Source organism: Adiantum capillus-veneris, chromosome 25 (genome assembly GCF_014529385.1).
Source record: "Adiantum capillus-veneris isolate H3 chromosome 25, ASM1452938v2, whole genome shotgun sequence".
Classification (NCBI taxonomy): Eukaryota; Viridiplantae; Streptophyta; class Polypodiopsida; order Polypodiales; family Pteridaceae; genus Adiantum; species Adiantum capillus-veneris.
The window spans coordinates 114668794-114694789 of record NC_140955.1 but is presented as its reverse complement, the minus strand read 5'-3'; the positions used below and the strand labels follow the sequence as shown (position 1 = coordinate 114694789).

Here is a 25996-nt window from a genome sequence, read left to right as displayed (position 1 = left end):
TCGATATTCTTGGCTGATCTGACGTCGTGAAACTGCAAAAACTAGGCCTGATTTGCTACAGAAAACGCCAAGCTGTTCTTGTTGGCTGAAAACGCTAGGGCTTTCTGCCAGTCTTGCTGAGAAGGTGCACTGCAAGTTGCTAGAACTTCTTTTGCTTCTTCTGCTAAAACTAGGCGTCCCTTGTCTGCTTATATAGCAATAAAAAGCTCGGTCGAGCAAGCTTCCCTACAGCCCACGACCCTGGGAATTGGAAAATTAATCAATCAAAAATTCCAAATTCTCTGTAAATGTACTGTCCCAAAATTGGCCGGGAATTTAATCTTTTGCTTGGACAATGCATATGCTAGGTGGTACTGGGTGTGCAATCAGAGGATATGCAACTACTCTTAAGTGCTTGGACATGCACGGCTTGCTCACAGGCTCACAAAGGTGCCAAAACACTTCCTAAGCTGACCTAAACCCTAGACCTTAGATAGCTTGTCCACATGCACATAGGGTTAGATGTGACGTGACATAAAATTTCTCTCACAAAAATCAGCGCGTGCTGCAAAAAGGATCGGATCCTTCATAGAATAAGAATCGTTCTGTGTTGTGATACCAATGTAATAAGCTTGGACAGTCCAAGCGAGAAATCAATAGCAACAAACGAACTGAAACTTCAAAATCACTGAATTTTGAGAGAGAGAGAGAGAGAGAGAGAGAGAGAGAGAGAGAGAGAGAGAGAGTCGATACGGCCTGATGTAGTTCCGTGCCCAGAGGTATTGGCCCCAAAGTCTGGTGCCCCTTTCGGTATTTCTTTATCATTAATCGTTGCAAAGTACAATTCTCGAGGGACCTCTGCTCGCAAACTGTGCGTTCAGATGCTCCGCAAAGTGAGACCCCAAGGGCTCTTATAAACGGTACATGGGATGCCCAAAAGCAGAGCCCCCTTTCACCCAAAAGCTCTGTCCCCAATAGCTAGCGTTGGAGATTCCCAAAAGCAGCCAACGTAATTTGCGAAAATTCGTACAGCCTGCCACGTCAGTATCTGTACGATCTATCATGGCTTATGCCAACGCATTTTACGAAAATCCCTTTCAGGGTTCAAGCTTCTGTCTTTTAGGGTTTCGGGCCCCGCGGCCAGTGCTTCATAAGTTCTTCAAGTTAGTCCATTCAATTTCTCGTCTCCTTCGCCATTTCTCTGCCATATGGTCATGCCACGTCATCACTTTGTGACACGACAATAAGGTACTCATGGGTCTATGTCGCCGCCGAGGCACTGATGGGTCTATGTCAACGACGAGATTCTTGATGGGTTCATGGATCTATGTAGACGACGACGATGACGACGACAAGGTTCTTAACAGGTCTACGGATCTGCGTTGACGACGATGACGGTGACAACGAGGTTCTTAATGGGTTCTGTGTCGACGATGATGACGGCGACGACGAGGTTTTGTGGATCCTTATGCCGAGCCAAGGCACAAGGGGTTGTTGGGGTACTGTGCCGACGATGGTGACGAGGACGAGGACGACGACAACGATGCTGCAGCTAAATGTCTGAATTTTCTAGCGGTGACGATGGTATGGGGTTTGCAATCACGACGAGGCTAGGTTGAGATCTGCTAGCGTTTCCAAGATGAAAATTTTGGCTGTCTGGCTGAAAACGCTGGTCTTCAGGGCTGAAAACGCTGGGAAACTGCTGGTCCTACGCCATTGCGTGGTGCTCTGCCAATTCCCTGGTCTTCAGCCTTCTCTATGCGCCCAAGGCTGCCCTTTATAGGTGACTTAGGCTGGGTCGAGTAGTCTAATAAATCAGCCCACGATCTGGGTATTTGAAGGGTCATTTAACTAATAAATGCACACAAGAGGCGGTTCACATGCGGTAAATTGCCTAAGTACTGAAATGTTCTACTGTGCAAGAGCGGGTATGCAACTATGACCGGCCTGGACATGCACGTCCTGCTAGAGGCTTGCAAGGTGCCAGGCTCAGTCCTAAGCTAAGACTAATGCTAGACTGTAGCAGAAGCATGTCCATGCAGCGCAAGTGAAGTGCGCACGTGACATGACCGATCTTGATACTTCATGTTTACACTTATAGATATTAGAGACCCGTCACGAAGAGCAACGTGTGAGATGAGGAAGACCAACCCGCCACAAGGTCAAATCAAGCTTCGTGGCTTTCTTTCTCGATGCAATAACTCACGCGAAAGAAGCGCCAATGCCATTCATGTACGATGTGAACTCTCTATCTATTTGCAGGTGGTTCTCCTTTGAGAACATCTTCCCTACAAACTCCGAGTGGTTCGTGCTCAAGACAGTGTTACTCCATAGCTCGGGGGACCTGTAGAGAGTATGGAGCATGGTAGCCATCGCATGGATGGGACGGCTCATAAACGTACGCTATCTCTCTACACAGTCCAATATGTCTGATCGGCTGAAATTTTATGAAACATGATGTCACGAGACGGGTACCACTTGCCAACGGAAAAGAAAAGATTGAATAGACTTTTAGCACTTCAATATCAACCGAACTGAAAGAGAGAAAGCGCACGCAACACGGAGTGGCGGAGTTTCACCCCAGAGAGTATTGGCTCCAAACCTTGGCGCCCCTTTCGGTATTTTTTTATATTGCTTCAACCGAGTACAATGCCGCTACTCCAGTCTCTGCACCTTCACACTGAAGCATGCCAGAGAATGAGGCCTCTGCACATATTTAAAGGCCCTTGGCCTTGAAAAGCAGTTACATGAAAAGCAGTCAAACTCAAAAGAAACTGGTCCCAAAAGCACTAGCGCCAAAAGCTGCCAGCACGTTTTGTGGAAATCCGTACAACTGCCACGTCAACATGTCAACCCAAATCACTGACGTCCGTACAGTTGCCATGTCGGCATGTCGGCGCGAAATCCAGGATTCCGTACAGATTGCCATGTCATCGTTCTTTTGCCTCGCGTGAGTGGGGGTTAGTTTAGACAAAGTGTGGAGTATTGGGGGCTCCCGAACCAGTGCCTCATTTGTCGACAGATGGGCCATCTAGCAAAGGCTTGTCTGCGGAGGAGGCCTCGACCTACACCACAGCCTCAGCCCTAGCCTGCAAGGGCTGGCCAGCAGCCACAGACAGAGACACAGCACACACATGCAGAGCCACCCTCTGAGCCTGGGGCTCTAGCGAGGAGGGATGGCAGCAGGCCCGTGGTAGACGACGTCAAGGGCCACAGTGTCAGCCTGCCACTCAGAGTGGCCCTCAAGCGCCTACTCAGCAGCAGTGGGTTCCCACGGGGAACCGCTTTGGTCCTCTTGAGCAGGAGAAGGTCCCTGCTCCAGCCCCCACCCTAGCTTCACCCTCAATAACCCCTTTCTCCCTAGAGTTTCCCTCCTCTTCCTCATCCTCCCCTCCGCCTCCTGCTCCCGCCGCCTCCTCACCCCGCCCCTCTGCCTCTTTCGCCCCCTCCCGTCCCTCTTCTCCACCGCTTCCCCCAGCTCCCTCTCCCCCCCCTCCTACTCGAGTTCCACAGTCGACCCGGGGGGTAGGGCCTTCTCCGGCGGCTAGGAGATCTCTTGGCAACGCCTTTGCCACGAGTCGCCTAGCGAGAGAGGGTCAGCCTTTCTTACGGCCCCCTCTGCAGGTATTGTCACAAAAATACGAAAGCGTAAACTGCCGTTTAATTGCACTTCAAATACTCAAGAGAATTATAGAGAGAGAGAGAGAGAGAAAACTTGACACTTCATTGGGGACCAGAAGATGGGCTGGTCCCCCCCCATAAAGAGAATATCTTTATTACTAAGGGAGAATCTTCTGCTTCTGACTGAGAGAGTAGAAGAACTGCTCTCTGACTTCTGAGAGGATCTATCCTCTTCTGCGAGATTTTGGGAAGCTCTCGTAGGGGAGAGTCTACCTTCCACAAAACTCATCGGAAGTCCTCACGAATGAGGGTCTATCTTCCGCTAACTATGGCACTTTGGACGTAATCATTCCTGCAATTAACCAACCACAGAAACATGCAAAACACACACACACGCTTGCTGTAATTTTCTGCACATAACCAGAAATTGTTACCTGAGCGTGTTCCAATGCCAAATTGGAGGTTCTTTTCGCGATGGAAATACTCCAAACTTGGTGTATGTGTAGAGTAGGTAGTGGGGAATGAGATTCTATTAAGACTTTGCTGAGATTCGCCCTAATACAAGCGATTAGGGGCTGAAAACAGGCAATTTGCAGCAGCTAGGCAAGGGAGAAGGAGAGTTTTCTACTACTTTACGCGATGAAACTCCTCCCAAAGCTGCAAGCAACCATGAGAGGCCTTGTTCTAGGTGATGCGTGCTCAGAGGCTCCACAGACACCACAAGGTGCTGCTCTCAAGCTTCAATGGAGAGCTTCACTGCGTAGAGGATGGTCAACTTGGGGGGGGGGGGGGGGGGGGGGGGGGGGGAGGGGGGGGTGGTAGTGCACTGCCAACCTGGCAAGGGGGGGAGGGGTTGCTCTCTTCTAGCCTCCCAGAAGAGGGGGCGCTAGCATGAAGAGAGGGAGTGAGAGAGAGATTGCATGGGAAAGTGTGCCAAGTGGCACACTTACTTTAAAACTTTTAAACCATTCAACTTTTGACTCTAAAAATCCTATGCTAGTTAATGAAATGTGCAATTAAGTGCACAACTACACACATAGATGCAACAAATGAAAACTTTATCTACTCCCTAGTGCATTGCCGTACCAGCAATGCTCTGGCATTACCTGTTGGCACTTGTCCGACCATTTGGTCCAGCGTAAATCATTTAAGAATACTTTTAACTAACTTATCCTAAGGCCGTAAAATAATCAAGCCTTAGGTTTATTATTCTAAGGACCCCATCTCATTCCTGTGCTTGCACTAGAGCGCATAAGTTTCTAAGCCTGTAATCTGAGGCTACTATCTACCCCTTCATTGAAGACCCGATTTCCCAATCACTAGGGCTTCAGGGTATTTTTCTGCTAGGGTCTCCCTGAGGTGCACTAGCCCAAACTTGGGCGAACTGAGGCCCCAGAACTGCTAAATCTATTTTGATGTGCACACAACTAATTAGATAATTCTTTTCTCGTAAAGAAATTAATTATTTACAAAGTCTGACTTAGTTACATCCCTCGTGGTTCTAAACAATTGACCTCAACTGTAGAGCGTCAACATAACTATGCAAGATATCTGAGTAGTTCTTAAGATCGGAAACAGTCTATTCGTAGACCGTGCATGCCCAGTCACTTAGCATAGATGCATATCCTCCGGTTGCACATAGCATGATCATCGAAATTCCCATCAGAATCCATTAGCATCAGTTAGGGGAATTTTCCAATGCATTTAGCCTAATTTCGTATTTATTGGGATTTTCACATATTATTTTTAAGTGACTTTCCTACAAAAGTAGGTAGGCAATTTTGCTAAGTTAATATATAAGCAAACCAAAGTTCACACTTTCTGGCAAAAGAGGCAGCAGGAGCTTCCCGCTCAACAAGCAACTTCTCAACAGAACCCCCCCCCCGCAGTAGACCCTCGCCATTCCCATCCCTCCTTGGCGTTTTCCCCACAGCATCAGCCTCGCAGTCAATTGGCTTTGCCTAGCGACTTCCCACAGGTAATTCAGCCAACGTTTTCATTGCCAAGCAACCCCACCTTCAGCCAGCGTTTTTGATGCAAAAACGCCAGCAAGACATCAGTTTTTCTCAGCGATTTCAGCCCAACACTAACGCCAAGAGAGCTGCAGATTTCAGCCGTTGGAAAACACAGGTTTTCAGCAGTTAGAACAGTAGCAGATCAGCCCATTCAGTTGCAGAAGTACCCCCAAGTTTAGCCTCGAAAAACGCAGCCAAAAGAGTCATTTTCAGCCACCAAAACAGTCCCCGAATTCAGCGATTAGAAACCTACAGATTTCAGCCATCGAGTCGTCGTCGTCATCACCGTCGTCGTCATCAGCATAGTCCAACTTGCATCTGTCCATTGCATACGCATTGTACACCTTTGTGCAATCAAAGTATAGACCACTCTCGCTGACGAGAGTGGGGCCTTCGGAGGAGGGTTTTACAACCTCTCGGTGTCGTATCTCTTCTCTCTTCTTCTCTCAGTCTCATTCATTTGCACGCACAATATCCACTCACTTTGTTCGTGACCACAGCACTCTACAAGACGGAAAGCTCTCTCTTTCCCTAAAGAACTAAAAGAAACCTTGAGCAATAAAGATCACTAATCTTGAGAAAATACAACATTCATTCTGCTGCACCTTACACCCGCCCAGCTGCAGCACCTCATTGGCAGGAGGAGAGTCTCACAGTTGAGTTCTTGGCAGCCTTTTGGGAGAGGTTGTGGGACTCTAGACAGCCAAGCCGAGTCACCTTGTTTCAGTGGCTGGTCGCACACAGAGCTACAGCAGGGAGTTGGCTAGTGCATAGTGGTCTCTCGGCCGCATGTGCATCTTGTGACCATTTGGGGAAGAGTCAGCCTCACTGTCTTTGGGACTGTCCATCGGCCCAGCAGGTGTGGCTACGAGTTCTTCAGATGATGCATGCTCTCTCCACGGCTCGACAGTACACTTGGGGGGCAGCGGCTTGGTCCACCCTCACGGGCCCTGCACTTCAGTTTGAGCTATCTTCCACCAGCAGGACGATAGTGATGCAGGAGGGGCGACCTACACTCCAGCCTGCCACAGAGCTTACTCCACAGGAGTGGTGCAGTGAGAGAGAGGAGTGTTGTGAGCTCATCAGTGGCCTGACACTCTGGTTCATCTGGCGGGCCCGCTGTTTCCGCATCTTTGAGGCTCGCCCTGTGCCACCAGCAGAGACTGTTCATGACTTTGGCTAGAGCTGATCCATACTCTCAGAGGACAGCTTGAGGGACTACAGGGCAGCTCCGACCGCATGTGGGACCGCCGTGAGGCTTTTCTTCGACTCTGGCGTCCTGGGCCTTTGTACACCATAGTCCAGGGTGTACTCCGATGGCATTACCGACCACCTGTGTGGCTCTTCCCTCCCCCTATCTCTTGATTTAGCCCCATTGTACATATACTGGTGTTTTCATTGGGAGAGTCTCCCACCATGGTTGTTGTAGCCCTCTCTTGAAGAGGTGGTTGTAGCCCTATGGGCAGTTTCAGTAACTAATAGAAGGATCTTTTTCTCGGAAAAAAAAAAAAACAGCAAGAGTGCAGATGGACCCAGCCAAGATAGAGACTATCCGTGATTGGCCCGATTTGCAGAATGTTCATAAAGTCACAACCTTCTTGGGCTTGTGTTTGTACTACAGGCGGTTCATTAGAAAGTTTGCAGAGGTTGCTTCCCCTTTGCAAATTTTGACACAGAAAGGAGTCCCTTTCTCGTGGGGACGCACAGAGGTGATTGCCTTTCAGACATTGAAAGAGAAATTGACTACAAGACCACTTTTGACTTTGTCGGACTTGCAGAATTCATTTGAAGTATATTGTGATGCTTGTGGTCGTAGTCTCGGTGAAGTCTTAATGCAATAAGGCAATGTCATTGCTTACGAGAGCCAATTGTTCTCAAGGCCGGAATTGACAACACAGATTTATGAGAGAGCTTTTGGTGGTTATCCATGCTCTTACTCAGTGGCGGCATTACCTACTCGGAGCGGATTTTACTGTCTTTACAAACCATCAGAGTTCACGCTACTTCTTGTCACAGAAGCAGCTATCGGAAAAGCAGATGCGGTGGGCGAACATCTTGTCACAGTTTCACTTCCAAATTGTCCATGTGCAGGGACATAAGAATTTGGTGGCAGAAGCTATGTCCTGGAAGCCGTTGGTTCTGGCTATTTCTGCGATACATCATAGGAGCTTCGAGGATATGGTTGATCAGTATGCCACGGATACTGATTTTGCAGATATTTTCACTCGGATACGGAATGGGGAGATAGTAGCGGGATATTCCATTCGGGATAGCTACTTGATGAGGAAAACCATGTTGTGCGTTACACAGCCGTTGAGGGAAAAGGTTATGACCAAATACCACTGTCCACCTTTTACGGGTCACCGCGGCATTGCTACCACCTTGAAAGGGGTAGAGAGATACTTCTTTTAGCCGAAACTCAAGAAGGATGTGGACGAGTTTGTGCGCAGTTGCTTGGTATGCCAGAAGGTCAAGTTTGACAGGCATAAAGCACAGGTATTGTTACAGCCTTTGCCCATACCCACCCGCCTCTGGAAAAGTATTGGAACGGATTTCATTTTTGATCTCCTGAGAACACAGAGTGGTCACGATGGTATCTAGATTGTTATTGACAAGTTTAGCAAGCAAACCCATTTCATTCCAGTGAATAAAACAGTCAAGCCAGATCATTTAGCGAGACTGTTTGTGGCCTAGATCTTCAGATTACATGGCATGCCCGAGATGACTGTCTCCGACAGGGAACCCAGATTAACGAGTTTGTTATTTGGGAGAACATTGGCACGCGGTTGCAGTTCTCGTCATCTTTCTATCCGCAGACTAACGGGCAATCTGAGATTGCCAATTCAGTGGTACTAGATTTATTGAAGTCTTACATTTCGGATTAGAAGACTCAATCTGAAAAGTATTTACCTTTGGTGGAATTTGCCTACAACAACACGATACACTCTTCAACGGGGAAGGTGCTATTTGAGATTGTTGAAGGTGCTACGAAGGTTCCATCCTTCCTAAGCTAAGATTTTTGAAGCCGATGAGTACATGCGCGACTTGGACACGGCTTTGCCAAGGTCTGCGAGGGCTTGCAGAAATCTCAAGAAAGATGGAAAAAGGCAACAAATTGCCATCGTCACGATTTGAAATTGAAGGAGAACGATTGGGTGCTCTTATGTTTTGAGAAGGCACGCCTGAGAAAGAAAAAGGGAAAGGAGAGACTTTTTCCAAAGCTTAGTATGCGATACTACGGCCCTTTCCAGATCTCGAAAAGATAAATGATGTCTCCTTTCGACTGAAGCTGCCCGAGACTTGGAGGATTCACAGTGCTTTTCATGTGAGTCTCCTGAGCATAGTAACAGGGAATGGCCATTTTCAGGTCTCCGTTCCCCGTTCCCATTCCAAGTTCCCATTCCGAATCCCTGTTCCGTGTTTCGAACGTGAGTACCTGTAATAGGGAATGGCATTTTGTTCCGCATTCCCGTTCCGTTTTCCCGTTTCTGGTAACTATGCTCGTGAGGCCTTTTAAAGTCAATGTGCTCGAAGATGGGAGCCTGATAAGCATCCCGAAGTGGAAGAAAACGAGGAGATCCTTGTTCCAAAACAGATATTGGCACATAAAGACAGAAAGATTAAGGGTAAAGCGATAAGGAGGTTCTTGGTTAAATTGAAGAACTATCCTGCATTGGATGCGAAGTTAATGGAGGAGGAGGACCTACCAGATACTGCTCAGATTGTGAATCTTTACCTCGAAGCATTTGGATTAGCATAGTCTATTCTAAATGAAACCCAGAATTCAGCTTGGGCGGAATCTGGTGCAGCGGGTATGCACAAGAGGGGAGTCGCTTCACTCCTTTGTCAACGTATTGCCTCAATTTTTGATATTGAAGTCACTAATGTCTCTTTGAGTTTCACGGATAGTGTGAGCTGACAGTATTCTGCTGTAGCCCGTAATGACTTTATGAATTGGAATTCCCGATAATATGATACTGATTTGTTCTTGACTTGTCTAAGTACAGGAACTGATAGAGGAAATGACTGCATCATTTTGGTCTGAATGATCTCGATAGACATGGTTGCAATAGGGATTAGTCAATCGGGAATCTATGAGGACTTGAGTGGATCTAGATGCGATTGCTAATTGCATTGCCGATAAATCATGGTCTGAGATCCAAATGAATGTTGAATGTGATTTGTCATGTGATGTCCTGTGATGTCTATTGATGTCCTGTGATTTCATGTGATGTGACTTTCGATTTGGTACATGTGCTAGATGTGTGTTCCTAGTGCGTCGGTACTAACAGTCGTTGTCTGGTAAGACAGTTTATGGCTTCTGTCTGTTTTGCTGGCGTAATCGAGGGCGATTACAATGCTTTCAAGAGGGAGGTATGTCACAAACTGGTGATGTGGCTGCTGGCTGCCCAATACACACACACACACCCTCTCTTGCAAGAACCCCCGTTGGAATGATGACGTGGTTGCACAGTACGGACAGGCCCGTGATTTGTGGCACTGATCGCGGAAATCCGTACAGCTGACGTGGCAGCTTTGCGTGGGTAGATTTTACGGCAGTTTTGGCTACTGCTTTTGGCTACGCAGTTTGCAAGAGATAGATTGAGAGAGCTTTTACTTTATTTTCCTAAGAGGCCTTGTAAGATGAATGGCTATGCTTTATTTTTGGGACAGCTTTTGATTTACAAGCTTTTGGGGCTCTGCATCCTTGCAAACCTCATTGGTAGCTGTCCAAAATGTTCCTAAAAATGAACTCCCCTGTGATTCGATCTCCTGCCCTCGTTGCATGCACAACACGCAAGAAATAGATGCCCAAACAAGACGACACAAGAATATTGATTATGTGCCGCCTACGAATGTCTGCCCATCCATCAGAAATGATGGTGCAACCAAACTATTACCATCTTGCTTTCACGGGGGTGAGAGCCTTGTCAATCAAGGCCTTCTGTTGATCCAACATGGTGGTTCTCATCATTGTGTAATCAAAGCCTTGTCCCAGTCTCAGGAGGCCCTACTTGTGCAATTACATTTACCATTCTTTTCCATTGATCGGTCCTCAACACATTAAAAGATATGTTGCACTCAATAAGAGTGCGACATACCTCCATCTTTTTGCCACCCTTTGACGCTCCTTGACCCAAGCCTCAAGTGAGATACGATTCGGCAAAGTGGTCTGCTTTGGTGCTGAGTATTTAGGCTAGCCTCTCCAATGAAAGCATCATGTAGACCAAGTCTATTACAGTGGTATCAGAGCTTAGTCGATTTTCCTTCTACAGAGAATCCGATCCCTTCTATTGCAACACACATGGATTCAGCTGACGAATTCCGCAAGGACCAAAACAATCCACTTGAGAACTCAGGGTCGGGTGAGAGTACGGAAATTCAAATGGACGACGACCACCTTCTGTCGATTTTGAACAAGAGTACGGGCCACCATGGCCCACGGAGTATGAACGAATGGGGAGGCAGTGTCAGAAGCAGGTTGATGCTTGCGCTCGGTAGATAGTTCAACATTCGAAGGATTCCCGAATGCAAAATTTTTGACCAAGCATCCGATCAACGAAATGCATACCCGGTGGCATACATCCATCGACTCATCTCTAAGGTCAGCTTTGAAAAAAACCTGCTCCGCAGGTGTACACTAAAGATGAACTTGACGATGTGGTAGAACGACGAGTCAACTGAATCTTGAAGACTAAGAAGCATTCAAAAAGACGTAGCCCAGGGGCTACATGGGCCGCTAGTCTTCTTTTGCAAATTTAGAAAGACAAAATCGCGTACGTTGAGGGTGTTTCTAGTTCATCCTCATGCACTTCTGACAGTTCGTATTGCTCTTCCTCCTATTATTCCAGTGATGAGGACAGAAAGAGCAAAAAAAGAAGAAAAACTAAAAAACACGGCAAGAACAAGAAGGCAAAGAAGAGCAGATCCCATCGAAGATCTCGGAAATCTTGTGACACTTTCGAGGAAGACTCATTCTCTTCTGAGAGTTCGGATTCTGATGATCAAATGCTCTACTCTAAGAAAATTAACTTTTATAGAGTATGATTTTCTTGAGTATAAGAACAAGAAGACCAAGAATTCAAGTAGAGTGGATAAGCACTAAAGTTTGATACTTTTCAGGCTTCCGAGATACCCAACAAGGCCCTCGCCTTTGTTCAACAATTTGACATAGCTTTTTCTGGAGGGCGTTACTTAGAACACTCCAAGATTAGGAGGGCAGCCTCTTATTTGAAAGGAAATGCACAGACATGGTGGTCCACTCTTTTGTTACAAAAAGAAGCACCGACAAAGTGGTTGAAGTTTAAGCGGCTTGTCACTTCCTCTTGGCTCACTCAGGAGTATGAACGTGACATGGTCACTGCTTGGAATCGTCTTCGGATGACCAAGGAAGGTACTTCAGATATTTATTGCCAAAGATTTTGGGATGCTTTTCGACTTGCCTCTTTTTTTAAAAAGATCACTTTCAAGCAACATATCGAGCGATTTTAATGTGGTCTTTCCAAAGAGATACGAGATTATTGCTTACTATAGAAGTCCGAGCCTATACAACAACTCATGGGACATGCTAAGCAAGGGTTGCTCTAGATTTGGGTAATCTGACTTATTCACCTGATCAACTTTTGAAACTGAGGACCGGACAAAATTCGACTAATGGTAACAGAAGAAGAGGGAAGTTTCAGAAAAAGAAGGATACACGTCATAGTTACCCGAAACGGAAACGGGACGAGAGGATCCGGAACGAGACGGGAACAGGGAGGAGGGGGGACCGGAACAAGAATGGGGCCGGAACAATCGACTAAAGTGGCTTGAATTACCTTAGTCTCAAATCAATATCCTAAACAACTCCAAAATTGCCCCCCAAATCTGCCCCCAAATGCCTACTTTTGCCATTCCGCCAGAATGTGAGGTTCCGCCGTTCTGCCTCACATTCCGCCCCATCCTCCACCGTTTTGGAACACCGCTCCAGTTACACCCCATTCTGGAACGGTGTTCCGTTCGCGACTCCGTTTCGGAAAAGGGACTCGTCCGGAACGCTGTTTCGGAACGTTTGGGCTGTGTTCCGCCCATTCCCTGTTACATTGATACACATGCCTCACTGACAGAGGAACAGAAATCCGAGTACCTCAAAACGGAAAAGTGCTTTGATTGTGGAAAATAAGGACACATATCCGCACGGTATCCCACAAGAGAACAAACAGAAGATAGGTGAGAGAGTTCGAGAACAAGAAGAACGGTGAAGGAGAGGAAAGACGAAAGCAAGACTGGTACCGGATTGTGTGGAGACTGACCCGGATCAGATGGATCAAAAAACCATAATCTTCTTTGATGGAGGAGCCAAGGCAAACCTTATTTCACCCGAATTGGCGGCTTGACTTGAAATTACACCCGAGCAGATGGGGCCACAAGCAGAGGCTGTTTTAGCCGCACCCGAACGAGATGTTTCCATTACCCCTGTCATTGGCAAACTTCGTTTGCATTGTCAGCGGTATTTAGGGCACGAGAACTTTACATCATGCCTTTGGAAGGGTGTGACATCCTCCCAGGAACCCCTTGGTTCCACAAGAACCGTGCCGTGGTCGATTATAGAGCCAAGAAAGTAAAGATGAAGGGCGAATCCCTCCCACTTGTATCAGCTTTGGCCATTTCCAAATTATTGAAATCCAGTGTTTTTGTTTACTTGATCTTCTTGAAAAGAACTAAATGATGAACAAAGGTGAAATATGTCTGATTTAGAAAAGAAACGACAAGAATTTCTACAAGCACAGGAGTGTTTCTCTGAAGGCCTACCAGACGAGTTACCTCCTCCTCGTCCTGAAGATCACACGATTGATTTGATTCCCGGTGGTACACCACCGAACCGGCCACCTTACCAAGTTAGCTGAGCCCAAAATAAAGAAATAACGAACGACGTAAAATGTACTTTTGGAAAAGGGTCTCATCCAACCTAGCTCTTCACCTTTCTGTTCACTGGTATTGCTAGTACTAAAGAAAGATGGATCTCGGAGAATGTGCATTGACTATAGAGCTCTCAATAAAATCACCATAAAAAGCAGATTCCCTATCTCTAGGATCAATGGTATACTCGACAGACTTCAGGGATCCACTTGTTCCAGCAGAATTGATCTGAAGAGTGTATATCATCAGATCCGAACTCCTCCTGGAGACGTCTACAATACAACTTTCAAGACGAATTTTGGTTTGTGCAAATATTTGATGATGCAATTTGGCCTTAGAATGCTCTAGCGAGATTGAACCATATGATGGATAGGATTTTTAGAGAGTACCGATCATTTGTGGCCACGTTCTTTGACGACATCATCGTCTTCTCCAGGAGTGAAGCAGAGCACCAACACCATCTACTACAAGTTTTCCAGGCAATACCGAAACATAAGTTGGTTATAAATGTGAAAAAGAGCGAGTTTTTCTTACCTGAGATACTCTTTTTGGGACACATGGTCTCAATGGAAGGTGTAAAGATGTACTCGGCCAAAATTGAGACCATTCGTGATTGGCCTAATTTGAAGAATATTCATGAAGTTCAAAGGTTTTTGGGCTTGTGCTCATATTATAGGCAGTTAGTGTCACAAGACGGGCACCATGTGCAAACGGAAAAGAACAGACTGAACAGACTTTTAGCACTTCAATAACAACTGAACTAAGAGAGAGAGAGAGAGAGATGACACGCGACACGGAGTGACGGAATTCCACCCTAGAGAGTATTTCTTTATATTGCATCAACACAGTACAAACCGGAACTCCACGCTCTGCACCTTCATCAGGAAGTATGCCAGAGAATGAGCCCTTAGCACATATTTAAAGGCCCTTGGCCGATGAAAAGCAGTTTACATGAAAAGCCTTCAAACTCAAAAGCTTCTGGTCCAAAAACAATACCAAAAGTTGCCAGCGTAAATCACGGAATTTCGTACAACTGCCACGTCAGTAGTCAACGCAAAACGCGGAAATCCGTATAGCCTGCCACGTCAACACTGCTTGCGTAATTTTCAAAAATCTGCCACGTTATCAATTCCACGTTGTGTGTGAGGATCCAACTTTTATTCTAATCCTTTATGTCACTTGGGGCCCCGTCAGACGGTGTCTCCATAAGTTGGTAGGACTTCTTCTTCTTCTACTTGTTCCTCTTAGGGTTTAGGCCCCTTGGTCCGCATCTGCAAGTTGGCTTCAATCTTCAGGGCTTTGACACGGCACCACATGCCAACAAGAAAGAACAGACTGAATAGACTTTTAGCACTTCAATAACAATTGAACAGAGAGAGAGAGAGACGACACGCAACACGGAGTGGCGGAATTCCACCCCAGAGAGTATTGGCCCCAAACCTTCGCGTCCCTTTTCGGTATTTCTTTATATTGCATCAACACAATACAAACTGAAACTCCACGCTCTGCACCTTCTCCACGAAGCATGCCAGAGAATGAGTCCTTAGCACATATGTAAAGGCCCTTGGCCTATAAAAAGCAGTTTACATGAAAAGCCATGAAAATCCTTCAATCTCAAAAGCTTCTGGTCCAAAAACAATGCCAAAAAGTTGTCAACAAATCACGGAATTTCGTACAACTGCCACGTCAACAATCAATGGAAAACGTGGAAATCCGTACAGCCTGCCACGTCAGCAATGTCAGCGTAATTTTTTTAAATCTGCCACGTCAACAATTTCACGCTGTGTGAGGGTCCAGCTTTATTCTAATCCTTTATGTCACTTGGGCCCCATCGGATGGGGTCCCCATAAGTTGGTAAAACTTCTTCTTTTATTAGTTATTCTTCTTAGGGTTTAGGCCCCTCGACCGACATCTGTAAGTTGGCTCCATTCTTCAGGGCTTTGACATGTTAGCAGTTTGTGACATCTCCCCTTCTTAAAAGAGAGTAATCGTCCGCGATTACAGTGTATCTGCAAAACAACTCAAGTTAGCTCAAAAATTTCCGAGGGTTATTCTAAGGGACATTCTGCAGGACAATCAGTTTGCTCTTTTTGTTAAGGAGTTGACTTGTCCTTTCAGCTCTTTTGATCAAGGAGTTGGCTTCTCCTTTTGGCTCTTTTGATCGAGGAGTTGGCTTCTCCTTTCGTCCATATCAAAAGTCTGCATATTCCGGCGTAGTAAAATTAGCCATCACACCTTGACCGCATTGATCTTCCACTGGTGTCTTGATGCACTAAAATTACATACCTAGGCAATCTCATCCAATTAGGGATATTCAGTGGTTGGCACATCACAATGCAACACAAATGCATGTTACAAGACATAGAAACATAAAGTCGCCGATGAACATTCCTCCCGCATAACCTAACATTCTTGTGCTTCTGTTTTACCTGCTACTGTAAGCCCTCTTTTTGTGTCCTTTTAACATTTCTTATATCGTAGATCTCTCTTTGTAGCTTAGAGTACTCTTTGAGCTTGTTTGATCTCCATAGTGTAGGTATCCTCTTGCTGAGTAAGGATGTATCATGTGTCGGATGATTTGAGCCTCTCCTTGGAGAGCTCGCCTAACATGTTCTTTTCTTTTTGAGGGAGGCAGTTGTTGACGATCTCAGTGAGTTTTTGTAGCCTCTATTCCACGTGAACTAGTGGTAGGCAGCATATCTGTGGGTGTTAGTGTAACACAGGATGTGACCGGGTATCTCACCTTTCTTTTGGCATTCTGTTGGTGCGTATGTGTGATGAAATGTGAGGATTGTACTAGATGTGGCTGTGGCACGCGTGCCTGCGTCGTGCATGTGCAGATAATAGCGGCATCGAACAGAGAGATGGTTGAGGTAACCTTTAACAATTGGGGAGGCAGCGAATGGAGAGAGGTCATGGGCAGAAAATGCAGTAGTGATGGGGGACAGCAGGTGGTGAAAGCAGGCAGCGGTACATGTGGGATGCAATGCAGGTCAGCGAGTGCAAAGCAGTGCAGTGATGCAATAGCGCAGGAAAGGAGGGGAGGAGCGCAACAGGGAGTAGGCGCCATATCTCTGGTTGTTGGTGTATATCTGGGTGCCTCACCTTTGTCTTGGCATTGTGTGTGTGTGTGTGCACTGTGTGATGAAATGTGAGGATTCTACTGGATGTGAGTGTGTGTGCTGTGTGCAGATAAAGTGGCAGTAAATGGAGAGGTGGTTGAGGGAACACTGAACAGTGGAGTAGCACGAATGGAGAGGTTCCCTTCGCTGCTGCATTTGCTGCCCGCCAGGGACAGCAGGTGGTGAAAGCAGGCAGCAGTACATGGGAGCTTGCAAGTCAGTGAGCTCAAAGCAACTGAGTGATGAAAAAGGCAAGGAAAGGAGGGGATCAGCACAACAGAGAGTGGTTTCATGGGGGAAGAGAGAGAGAGAGAGAGTTAACATCTATGAAAGGCCTGTTGTTGGAGGGTTTCTCTGTGTGAGTGGTGCTTATTTGCTGGCTGGCTTTCTTTTCTGATGCATGCTTGGTTGAGTGTGTGCATGTGTGGTCAACTAGGTTGGAAGTTAACTTGTTGAATAATTTGCAGTGAAAAACTTTTCTTGGAGAGGTTTTGATAACATGGAAGCTGAAGCTGAAGCTGAGAGTCTTCAAAAGCAAGCACAATTTTTACAGGTTATGAGTTTTCTTGATGATGAAGAGGAGCCGCCTAAAAGGAAATGCAAACTAGAAGAGCGGGTGCAAATTTCAGATCTGGTGGATAATTCTCTCTTTATGCAGCGTACAAGGAGCGCTCAATTGCCCCCTCCATTACCCTGCCATTCAGCTTCTCTACCGAGCACCAGTTCTGATCAAACTCTCTTAAAGCGTGCAAAACAATTCTTGTTTGACAAACCGTATAAAATGGGCAGGGTGTTCACATTGAGTGGATCATCGTCCGGTACAGGGTGGATATCGACGCCGCCATGTGTAGTGACTTGTGCTCATATAGTCCATGAAGCAAGATCAGAGCAGCTGTATTTTCAACTTCCAGACGATAATACAGTTGTGAAGCTAAAGGTTCTTAGGGTGAGACCAGAGGCCGAGTGTCAAGTTGACTACATGCGGGATGTAGCATTTCTAGAGCTCATAGCTCCAATTTCCACACTCGAGGTCGTAGGCATTGATGCTGGTCAGCTCAGCTGGACTTCCAAGTGTGTGACGGCAGGTGAGATCTTTGAAAAATTTAGGTGGCTTTAAGTTTGCGTTTTTACCCCTAAACTTTATGTTTTGTTACGCAGGCATGCTAGCTCCATACTCATCGTTGTCACCACTTGAGTCTCAGAAGATGCTGAATTCTGGCTTTGTGGAGTCTCACTCGTGGAGTTTGGCTACGACAAATGCAAGAGCCGACAAAGGTTTCTCTGGAGGACCGATTCTCAACAAGGATATGCAAATCATAGGGATGATCCACGGTGGGCATGGTGAGCTTATCAAAACTGTGAAGATAATTCCCATCAGTGTGATCTCGGATGTCTCTTGTATAATCTCCTAGTTTGTACCTGTTCCTTCCATAACTATTCCAATGGTTGGAAGTGTTTCGGTGCCATTTTGAAATGACTTGATATCAAGGCCCGTCTTTTATCAACTCTTGAAAATTGTTTTTATGGAATCAAGGCGTGACTAAGTTATGTTGGTTTTGGTTTTGGTATTTCTGTGCGTGCGTGTGAGAGAGAGAGAGAGAGAGAGAGAGAGAGAGAGAGAGAGAGAGAGAGAGAGTCTTGGCTTGTACTCTATGATCTTATTGCAAACCAGATTACATCTCCATGGTTGAAGAAATCACATTATGGTGATGGCCAGAATACAAGATAACTGGGGTAGAAAAGTTTTAAAGCTAAACAGAGACTACAAGATTGGAAGGATTCTTGTAGTGAGGGGGAATTTGTGAGGCATACAGAAAGACGTAGACTGTCACAGTAGTAGCTCCCACACAACTTTGAGAGGAGATTTTCTCTTGGCAGTAGAGGGAAAGCCTTACTAACAACCTTTGCATCCCTGGGGCTAGGTCGAAATGAAAGTTAGCATGACAATCATGCCAGAGATTGTCGGGCGCGGCTGTTGGATGGTCGAGATAGAGCCAGTGCTGCAATCAATGGCTGGTACGGAGTTGCGGGTTACTGATGCTGTGATTGATTGGAGATTTGTATTGCCACTCGGGGGTCGGTTGGGTGACCACCTTTCAGCACTGTCTCCACAGCAGCTTGGCATACTGTTGATTTGCCTGCAAAGAGCAAGCCCACCGCTCCATATACAGGTTTACCCATGATAGCAATCAAGGAGTTGTGTGGGATTTACCGATGGGAGTATTGATTTCTTGTGTTTCTGTGGAGTTTTGCTCACCTTCACACTCATAATAGAGAGCATTAGCTATACCTGCGAGTCGGTTCTATTAAAGATTATGCATGTGCTTGCAAGAGTTTATGCTCTTGGAATCTCGGTAAGCTCTATTCTAAGGAGATGGTGCTTGTTTTCATGTTGCCTTATTGCACCAAGTCATTTAGATACTCTTATCACATGAACTTTTCACCACATTTAAATAGAATTTCCAGTGTGAACTATGGCAACATGGTATGGTCATGTCTCATGCATATGCGCCTGGCTTTACACAGATCTTTAAGAATACTAAGATATGTGCAAAAGTAACTGGATTGCTGCTGCTCAAGAAAGCATCAATGCTAAGAGACACCATATCCTTACTCAGATCGTGGATGTCAATGGAAAAACTGATGAAAAATGTTTTGCTTGTGAATCCAACAAGTTCTACGACCACATTTGAGATTTCAACACACTCCAATTTTTTCTCACACTGGACTGATAAAAGGAGACCCTAATTCTTATTACAAGAGAGCAAGTTTGCAAGTTTTAGGTCAAGCAAGCAAACTCCTTGCTTCTTTAAACGTGTCAAAAAGTTTCGAATATTCTTCAAATTGGCTAATTTTGAGCAATTTTTTAGTCCGACTTTCGGCCCAAAAATCTATTCTTGAGCAAACGACTTCCAAAAATTTCCTAAATTCATGGAATCATTTATTCTAAATCAAGGCTTAACATTATTTTCGCACTATTTATGACCATTTGGCATAACTTTAGGTGGAAAACTATTTTCAACATTTTTCACACGTAGAGCTTTGTAGGCGGAGCATATACATTGAGATTAACCAAAGTATTTTCCAACATTCTAACAACACTTTGTACATATTCTAGAATCTAAAATGATAAGCAACATTGCACTCTGAGGTCCAACTCCCAAAATGGTATGTTCATGCGACGGTTACCCATAGAAGCATATGTAAAGTGTGGCACTTTTGCTCATTTATCTATATACATGATAGTTGGATTCATACCCACTATTTCACATTATGGATGTGCAATGACACAACATCCACTCTCTCTAAACCTGCACATCTTCGGTGTGTTCCAACATGTTTTGCTATGCAAGTTCAATCTTCATTAAGATCTACAAAAATTTTGATGTCATTTTCATTTTGAACCAAATGTTTTACCTTTGTTTAAAGTTTCAAAATAAGTTATGCTAGTTTTGAAGTCTATTAGCGTACATATTATTAGGACCGAATCAATTTCTCAATAGCCTTTGGTTTAAGCCAATACCTTTTGTCAAACATGTCTTTGTTTTTTGGCCTTGCATTCTTCAATTGAGTTTTTCCAAGCTCAACATCTTTAAGTCTTCGTTTAGGTTTCCTTATGTGCCATGCAAGAAGATCCTTGGTACTTATATGTCATCTTTTCAAGGAAATAAATGCCAAGAACTACATCCTCAATTTGGATCACTTGCTTCTAACCACTGAGGTATGAGTTCTATGATCCGCCCATAAAGCATATGGTAGCAACCTTGGCCATTCACACGAATATTCCTTTTGCATGCCTAAACCAAATCTTTGTTGGAGGAGGATGCCCTCTTTCTCATATTGTCGTCTAGGTTATAAGCGCAGGTAAAGGCTAGCTTGATACCAATCTTGAGAAAAATTTTACTTGCTTCATCTACATCTACCTCACCTCTCTCACACATTATCTTTCCCCACTGATCAATCTAGTGTGCGAGGTTGAATTTGAGTGTTCTAAAACCTTTGAAAAATTAGAGTGTGTGTGCCTTGAATAAGGAAGCTCATTTCCTTGTAACAAGCTGAAGTTTAATTTGAGTTTTGTGTTTCAATCAATGATGGCTTGCATTATTGAACCAAAAAAATTAATGTATTTTGGATCACAAACTTCGTGTGTGAGGTTGAATTTGAGTGTTCTAAAATTTTTGAAAAATCAGAGTGTGCTCTTTGAAGAACGAAGCTCATTTTCTTTTAACAAGTTGAAGTTCAGTTTGAATCTTGTGTTTCAATCAGTGATGGATTTCATTGATGAACCAAAAGTGTTAATTTATTTCATCTTTGACTAATTTTTGAGTGTAGATTGATGTTTTTTGGATCACAAACTTATTCATCAACAGAACAAAAAGAAACAAGTGTATGGGTTTTTGATGGTTTAATCATGAACTTATTCATTGCTAGAAATGGGTGGGATTTTGTGTATGAGCTTTTGATCTTTTGATCATGAATTTATTAAAAAATTAGATAGGTTTAATTTTGTGATTTTGGGATCACTTGGTCACAAACTCATTCATATCCATTCTCCATACACTATACTCTCACAACAAAAGTCCTCACACTTTTTTAACTACCAGCACCTCACACTTCTTGTAAGAAGGGCCACACCAAGGGCCAAGACACACACACATACACGGTTTAGAGGGCCTATATTTAGTGGGCCAAGGGTGTATATATGGCATGGTTGGGTGAGATGTGCATGGGCTAGTCCCCAGTCTCTTATATTATTAAAAAAAGATAGATTTGGAACGACATGCAAATTCATGAAACTGATAGCTTATGAGGCATTTTGCACTCTATGTGTAGAATCTCTATGAGATTAAATGTAAATATACCAATCACCAAGAGAGGTCATGGCTCGGTTTGGTTGCTTGTAGATGAATTGAATAAATTTTGTACGGTTTATTTCATTCACTATTCAATCTCTAAAGTTAACCAAGGTGGTTGTTTATAATATGTATAGATTATATAACTTACTCAAAATATTAGGAGTCATTATCACCCACATCATTTTTGGCGGATTGCTCTAAACAATTGGGAAGAAATAACTCAATATTGTAAATGCCAATCATCTAGAGATGGATAGCCATTTTACAAATGTTAAGCTTGTGCTAAAAGATATGTATGTTAGCACAAAGCAATCCAATTGGAAAGGTTATGTCTCTAGTTCGAGTTTGCTTACCACGAGGAAAACCATGTGTGACTAGGTTTAGTCCCTTCATGTTTAGGTCAAGTTTTCATTCTTGATCACCAGTTAAGATAGGGGACCCTGTGGCCGATTTTGACAGGACGCCCGTCCACTTACATTATTTGGTTATAATGAGATAATAAGGAGTGAGAAGCTATCCTTCTCTAAGCTCCACCAAACTAATGTGTCTTCCTCTCCTTCCCTCTCTTGCACTCACCTCCTCAATTCCCACAACTCCGTCGGCATTCCCTCCCCTATCCACGTGTGCAGCGACTCCAAGGATTGGAATCTTGAGAGCTTGGATTCTCTGCAGGAATCGAGCCAGCATCAGGAAATTCGAGCGATCTTGGGAGTGCTTTCGACCCTTCAAATCGGGAGCCTACAGTGAGCTTGAGAAGGACAAGCAGGTGGATCTGCAGAATCAGGCATGAGAACTTAGGAGCAGCAGACAGGGATCAAGCAGAGTCGAAGAGCTTAGGAGAGCTTGTGTGTACACATACACTAGAGCTCGAAAGCAATTGAAGGCTTGAGAGCTTGAAGCCAAGCAAGGAGAATCTAGATTCCACATTTGAAATTGGGCTTACAGCAAGTGTGGAGTGTCGAAATCAAACACACACACTCAGAGGATCGAGCAGTAGAGGGCAGAGAGAGAAAGCTCTCACCCCTTCGTCAATTGATAGAGTGCAAAAATCGATTCCGAAGCGGAGCATTTTTTCCCCAATTTTAAGCTCACACTTAGTGTTTGCAAGCTCTTGATCCCACCAAGCCCTCGACAACTAGAGCCCGTAGTAGGGGAGCTTGAGAGATAGCGAGTAAGAGAGAGAGAGAGACTTCCTCACTCTCAAAGAACAGAGATGTGAGATAGAGAGAGAGAGAGCAGGGTTTCAACACTTCAACATGTGGATGACTCGTCACTGCGCACCAGACATTGACAACTCGTCACTCTGCATCGACACCGACTCGATCTCAGTTCTCAGCATCGGAGGCTCCTATCTGACGGCGCGAGGCGGCCTCGGCATTGACAATTCACCGTCGACATCTGCGTTGAGAGCAGATCGGCTCTCCACTAGTCATTCACATTATCGACTCGATTTTTTGCATTCTTCGGCGGCAGTTTTGACACTATCTTGGTGACTTGGCACCGACGACATCGCTTACATTATACGATAGATTTTCGACATCTAACCCCGACACTAGCGTTCCCGCAGACGAACGTGCTTGCAACATGCATGGGTGAGGTGTCTCTATCATAGAGGAGTGACACCCGGCATTGGCATCTATTACTCTCTACGACACAGTTTTCAGCTTTGACTTCTTTGATAGTTATTCGACTAGCGCATTTCTGTCTGGCGGCCAACATCGGCACCAACATTCGCATTCTACACCAACACGCAGGTACACGATTGGTTTTTGAGCATGCATACAACATTTTTTTCAGGTTTTCGGACGTTTACAGGCACAGCGCCTTTCATGTGATTTTGGTTATCATTTTGACAGCAGTATCTCTGCGGATAGCTGCGTTGATAGATGCATGTTTGTTTGAGAGCACATAGTGCTATTGAGCTCTTTTGGGAGCAAATATCCCCGCAGGGATCCTTTTTACTGTACGCAACAGTATTTGGCACCTGTTCGTGCACAGTCACTCATGTACGTTGACTTGCGGTCACTGCATATGTACACTGATTTGTGGTACCGATTTGGCGTGATACTTTGGCAGTTTTCCGGGCCGTTTTTGAGATTCAAACCGGAAGAGACCTTTCTCAGAATGTGGCTAGTCGTTTTGTGTCTGCTTAAGCCTTTGGAGGGTCGTGCGTGAGGTTTTCTTTGAGCAGGAGTATTCTCTAATGTTAGGATACCTTTGGTGATAGAGGTAGCTAGAGTTCCCCTCTTACGGTACCCTCGCTATAGGATATGTATTTTTTGACGTTGAGTTGACAATCATACAACAATTGATTTTGTGTTTTGAGCAGTTTATACGCTTACTTTTGCCATGTTGGGTTTCAAAGTTTGCTCCTAGCACATTCGTTTGTTCTTACACAGTGCTTTTACTGATTTCGGTTTGAGTTTCTGCTTCTATTTTAGGAGAAACTCTACCAAAATTATCCCAATAAATTCGCCATAAAGTTTTTGGCCATATTCTCTTGAGTCATGGCTGCAAGTAGGGCTTCCGCAAGAGAAGAGAACTACATCAAAAATTTTGATGGCACAAACTTTGCTATTTGATAGCAACGTATGCAAGGTTTTGATCAACAAAGGCTTGATAGCACCCTTGCGTGATAGAAGAGAGAATGCATACACTGATGATCAGTTGGAAGACTTGAATGAGCGTGCTATGGCGACCATTCGCTTGCATCTTGGTCAATCCATTTACTTTACCATAATGAATAAGACCAATGCCAAAGATTTATGGGATGCTCTATATGCAACATGGGGTGGCAACAATGCCTCGAACAAGGTTTTCTTGATGAAAAAGCTTATGCACATGGATATGAAAGAAGGCACTAATGTTAGTTCTCACTTCAACGAGTTCAACAACATATTTTCACAGATTACTTCAAAAGGTCTCAATTTTGATGATGAAATGAAAGCCATTTTCTTGCTATGTTCTCTACCATCGTCATGGGATACCTTCAACACAGCCATAAGCAATTCTGCACCCAATGGCAAGCGAGTTTTCAACGATATTGCTAGTGTATTGCTCACTGAGGAGATTCGACGTCAATCCCTTGATGCGAGTGGGCATGGTGATGCGTATGTGGCTAGTGAAAATTGTGACAAACAAAAACAGTGTGGTCGTAACGCAGTCGTTCTCAGGATCATAGGCAAGGTCGTAGCAAGCATCGCGGCAACGACATGAGAAATGTTACGTGTTATTACTACCATAAAAAGGGACACTTGAAGAAAGATTGCCGCACATTCGGGCGTGACAAGGGCAAAGTGAAAGCGAAGTCTAACAAACCTAAAAGCAACGTAAAAATTGAAGAGATTAATGTGTTTTGAGTATCAATCATTGAGATAGTTTCTGACGTTCCAAATGATGTGTTGATTTTCACATCGGATTTGAGTCCTGATGCATTGCTAGCTCTTGACAAGTGTTATGCGAAAATTTGGATTGTGGACTCATGTGCTAGCTTTTACATGACTCCTCACAAAGAGTGGTCTTCTACATACGCTGCTACGCATGGCACAATGAAGCTAGGCAATTCTTATGAGCTTGATATATGTGGTGTGGGAAGCATAAAGTTTTCTATGCACAATGGCACTGGTTATGCTTCACAATGTCAGACATGTACCCAAATTGACAAAGAGTTTGATGTGTGTTGGTGGACAACTGGATGATTTGGGTTACACTACTATCTTAGCTAATGGTTCTTGGATCATCAAGAAGGGGAATCTGGTCATGTTTAACGCCCAAAGTTTGGCTCATTGTACTTACTTTATGTCTCTTTCGTGAAAGAGAATTCTATTTGTGTAGCCGAGCTGCAGTCTACAGAGTTGTGGAATAACTGGCTAGGTCATATGAATCAAAAGGGAATGAAAGTCTTGCAATGTTCTGGTTATATCCATGTGTTAGATTACTCTAACTTCTCTTTATGTGAGCATTGTATCTATGGAAAACAGACTAGGTTGACATCACCGCCTTTGGACAAGGAGTTAGGGAGTCCTCTAGATCTCGTTCATAGCGACTAGTGTGGATCATGCCAGTCAAGTCTCTAGGGGGAGCATTATACTTCCTGACATTCATAGATAAATCTACCAGAAAGGTGTGGCTATATCTCTTGAAACAGAAGAGTGACGTCTTTAGTGTCTTTCAGAAGTTTTTTAGCCTTGGTCAAGAACCAATTGGGTAGAAAGCTTAAATCTTTGCAAAGTGACAATGGCGGCGAGTACATCTCCTCCGAGTTCAAGGACTTTTGCAGTAAACAAGGCATTAGAAGACAATTTACCACGCCTTACACACCCACCCAAACCGGTGTGGTTGAGAGGATGAATAGAACCATTCAGGAGCGGGTCACTTCTATGTTGTCTATAGCCAACTTACCTCAAGAATTTTCGGGAGAAGCTGTTATGATAGCTAGTGATGCACCTTCCACTAGTACACACATATTTCTACTAGTACACACTAGCACGTTTGAGATCTACTC

General features: G+C 44.6%; 2 protein-coding genes across 4 annotated transcripts in view; one reads left to right on the top strand and one right to left on the bottom strand.

Moving 5' to 3' along the window:
• The window catches only part of LOC147425495 (uncharacterized), a 174524-nt gene that overhangs the window by 38849 nt on the left and 109679 nt on the right, over positions 1 to 25996 (bottom strand). The gene's annotated exons all lie outside the window — the stretch shown is intronic.
• LOC147425496 (uncharacterized) lies at positions 17099 to 19512 on the top strand. The gene is made up of 2 exons (XM_086500385.1): positions 17099 to 17721; positions 17795 to 19512. Exons 1-2 carry the CDS (start codon positions 17136 to 17138, stop codon positions 18046 to 18048), a joined length of 840 nt encoding a protein of 279 aa, XP_086356511.1. The 5' UTR covers positions 17099 to 17135; the 3' UTR covers positions 18049 to 19512.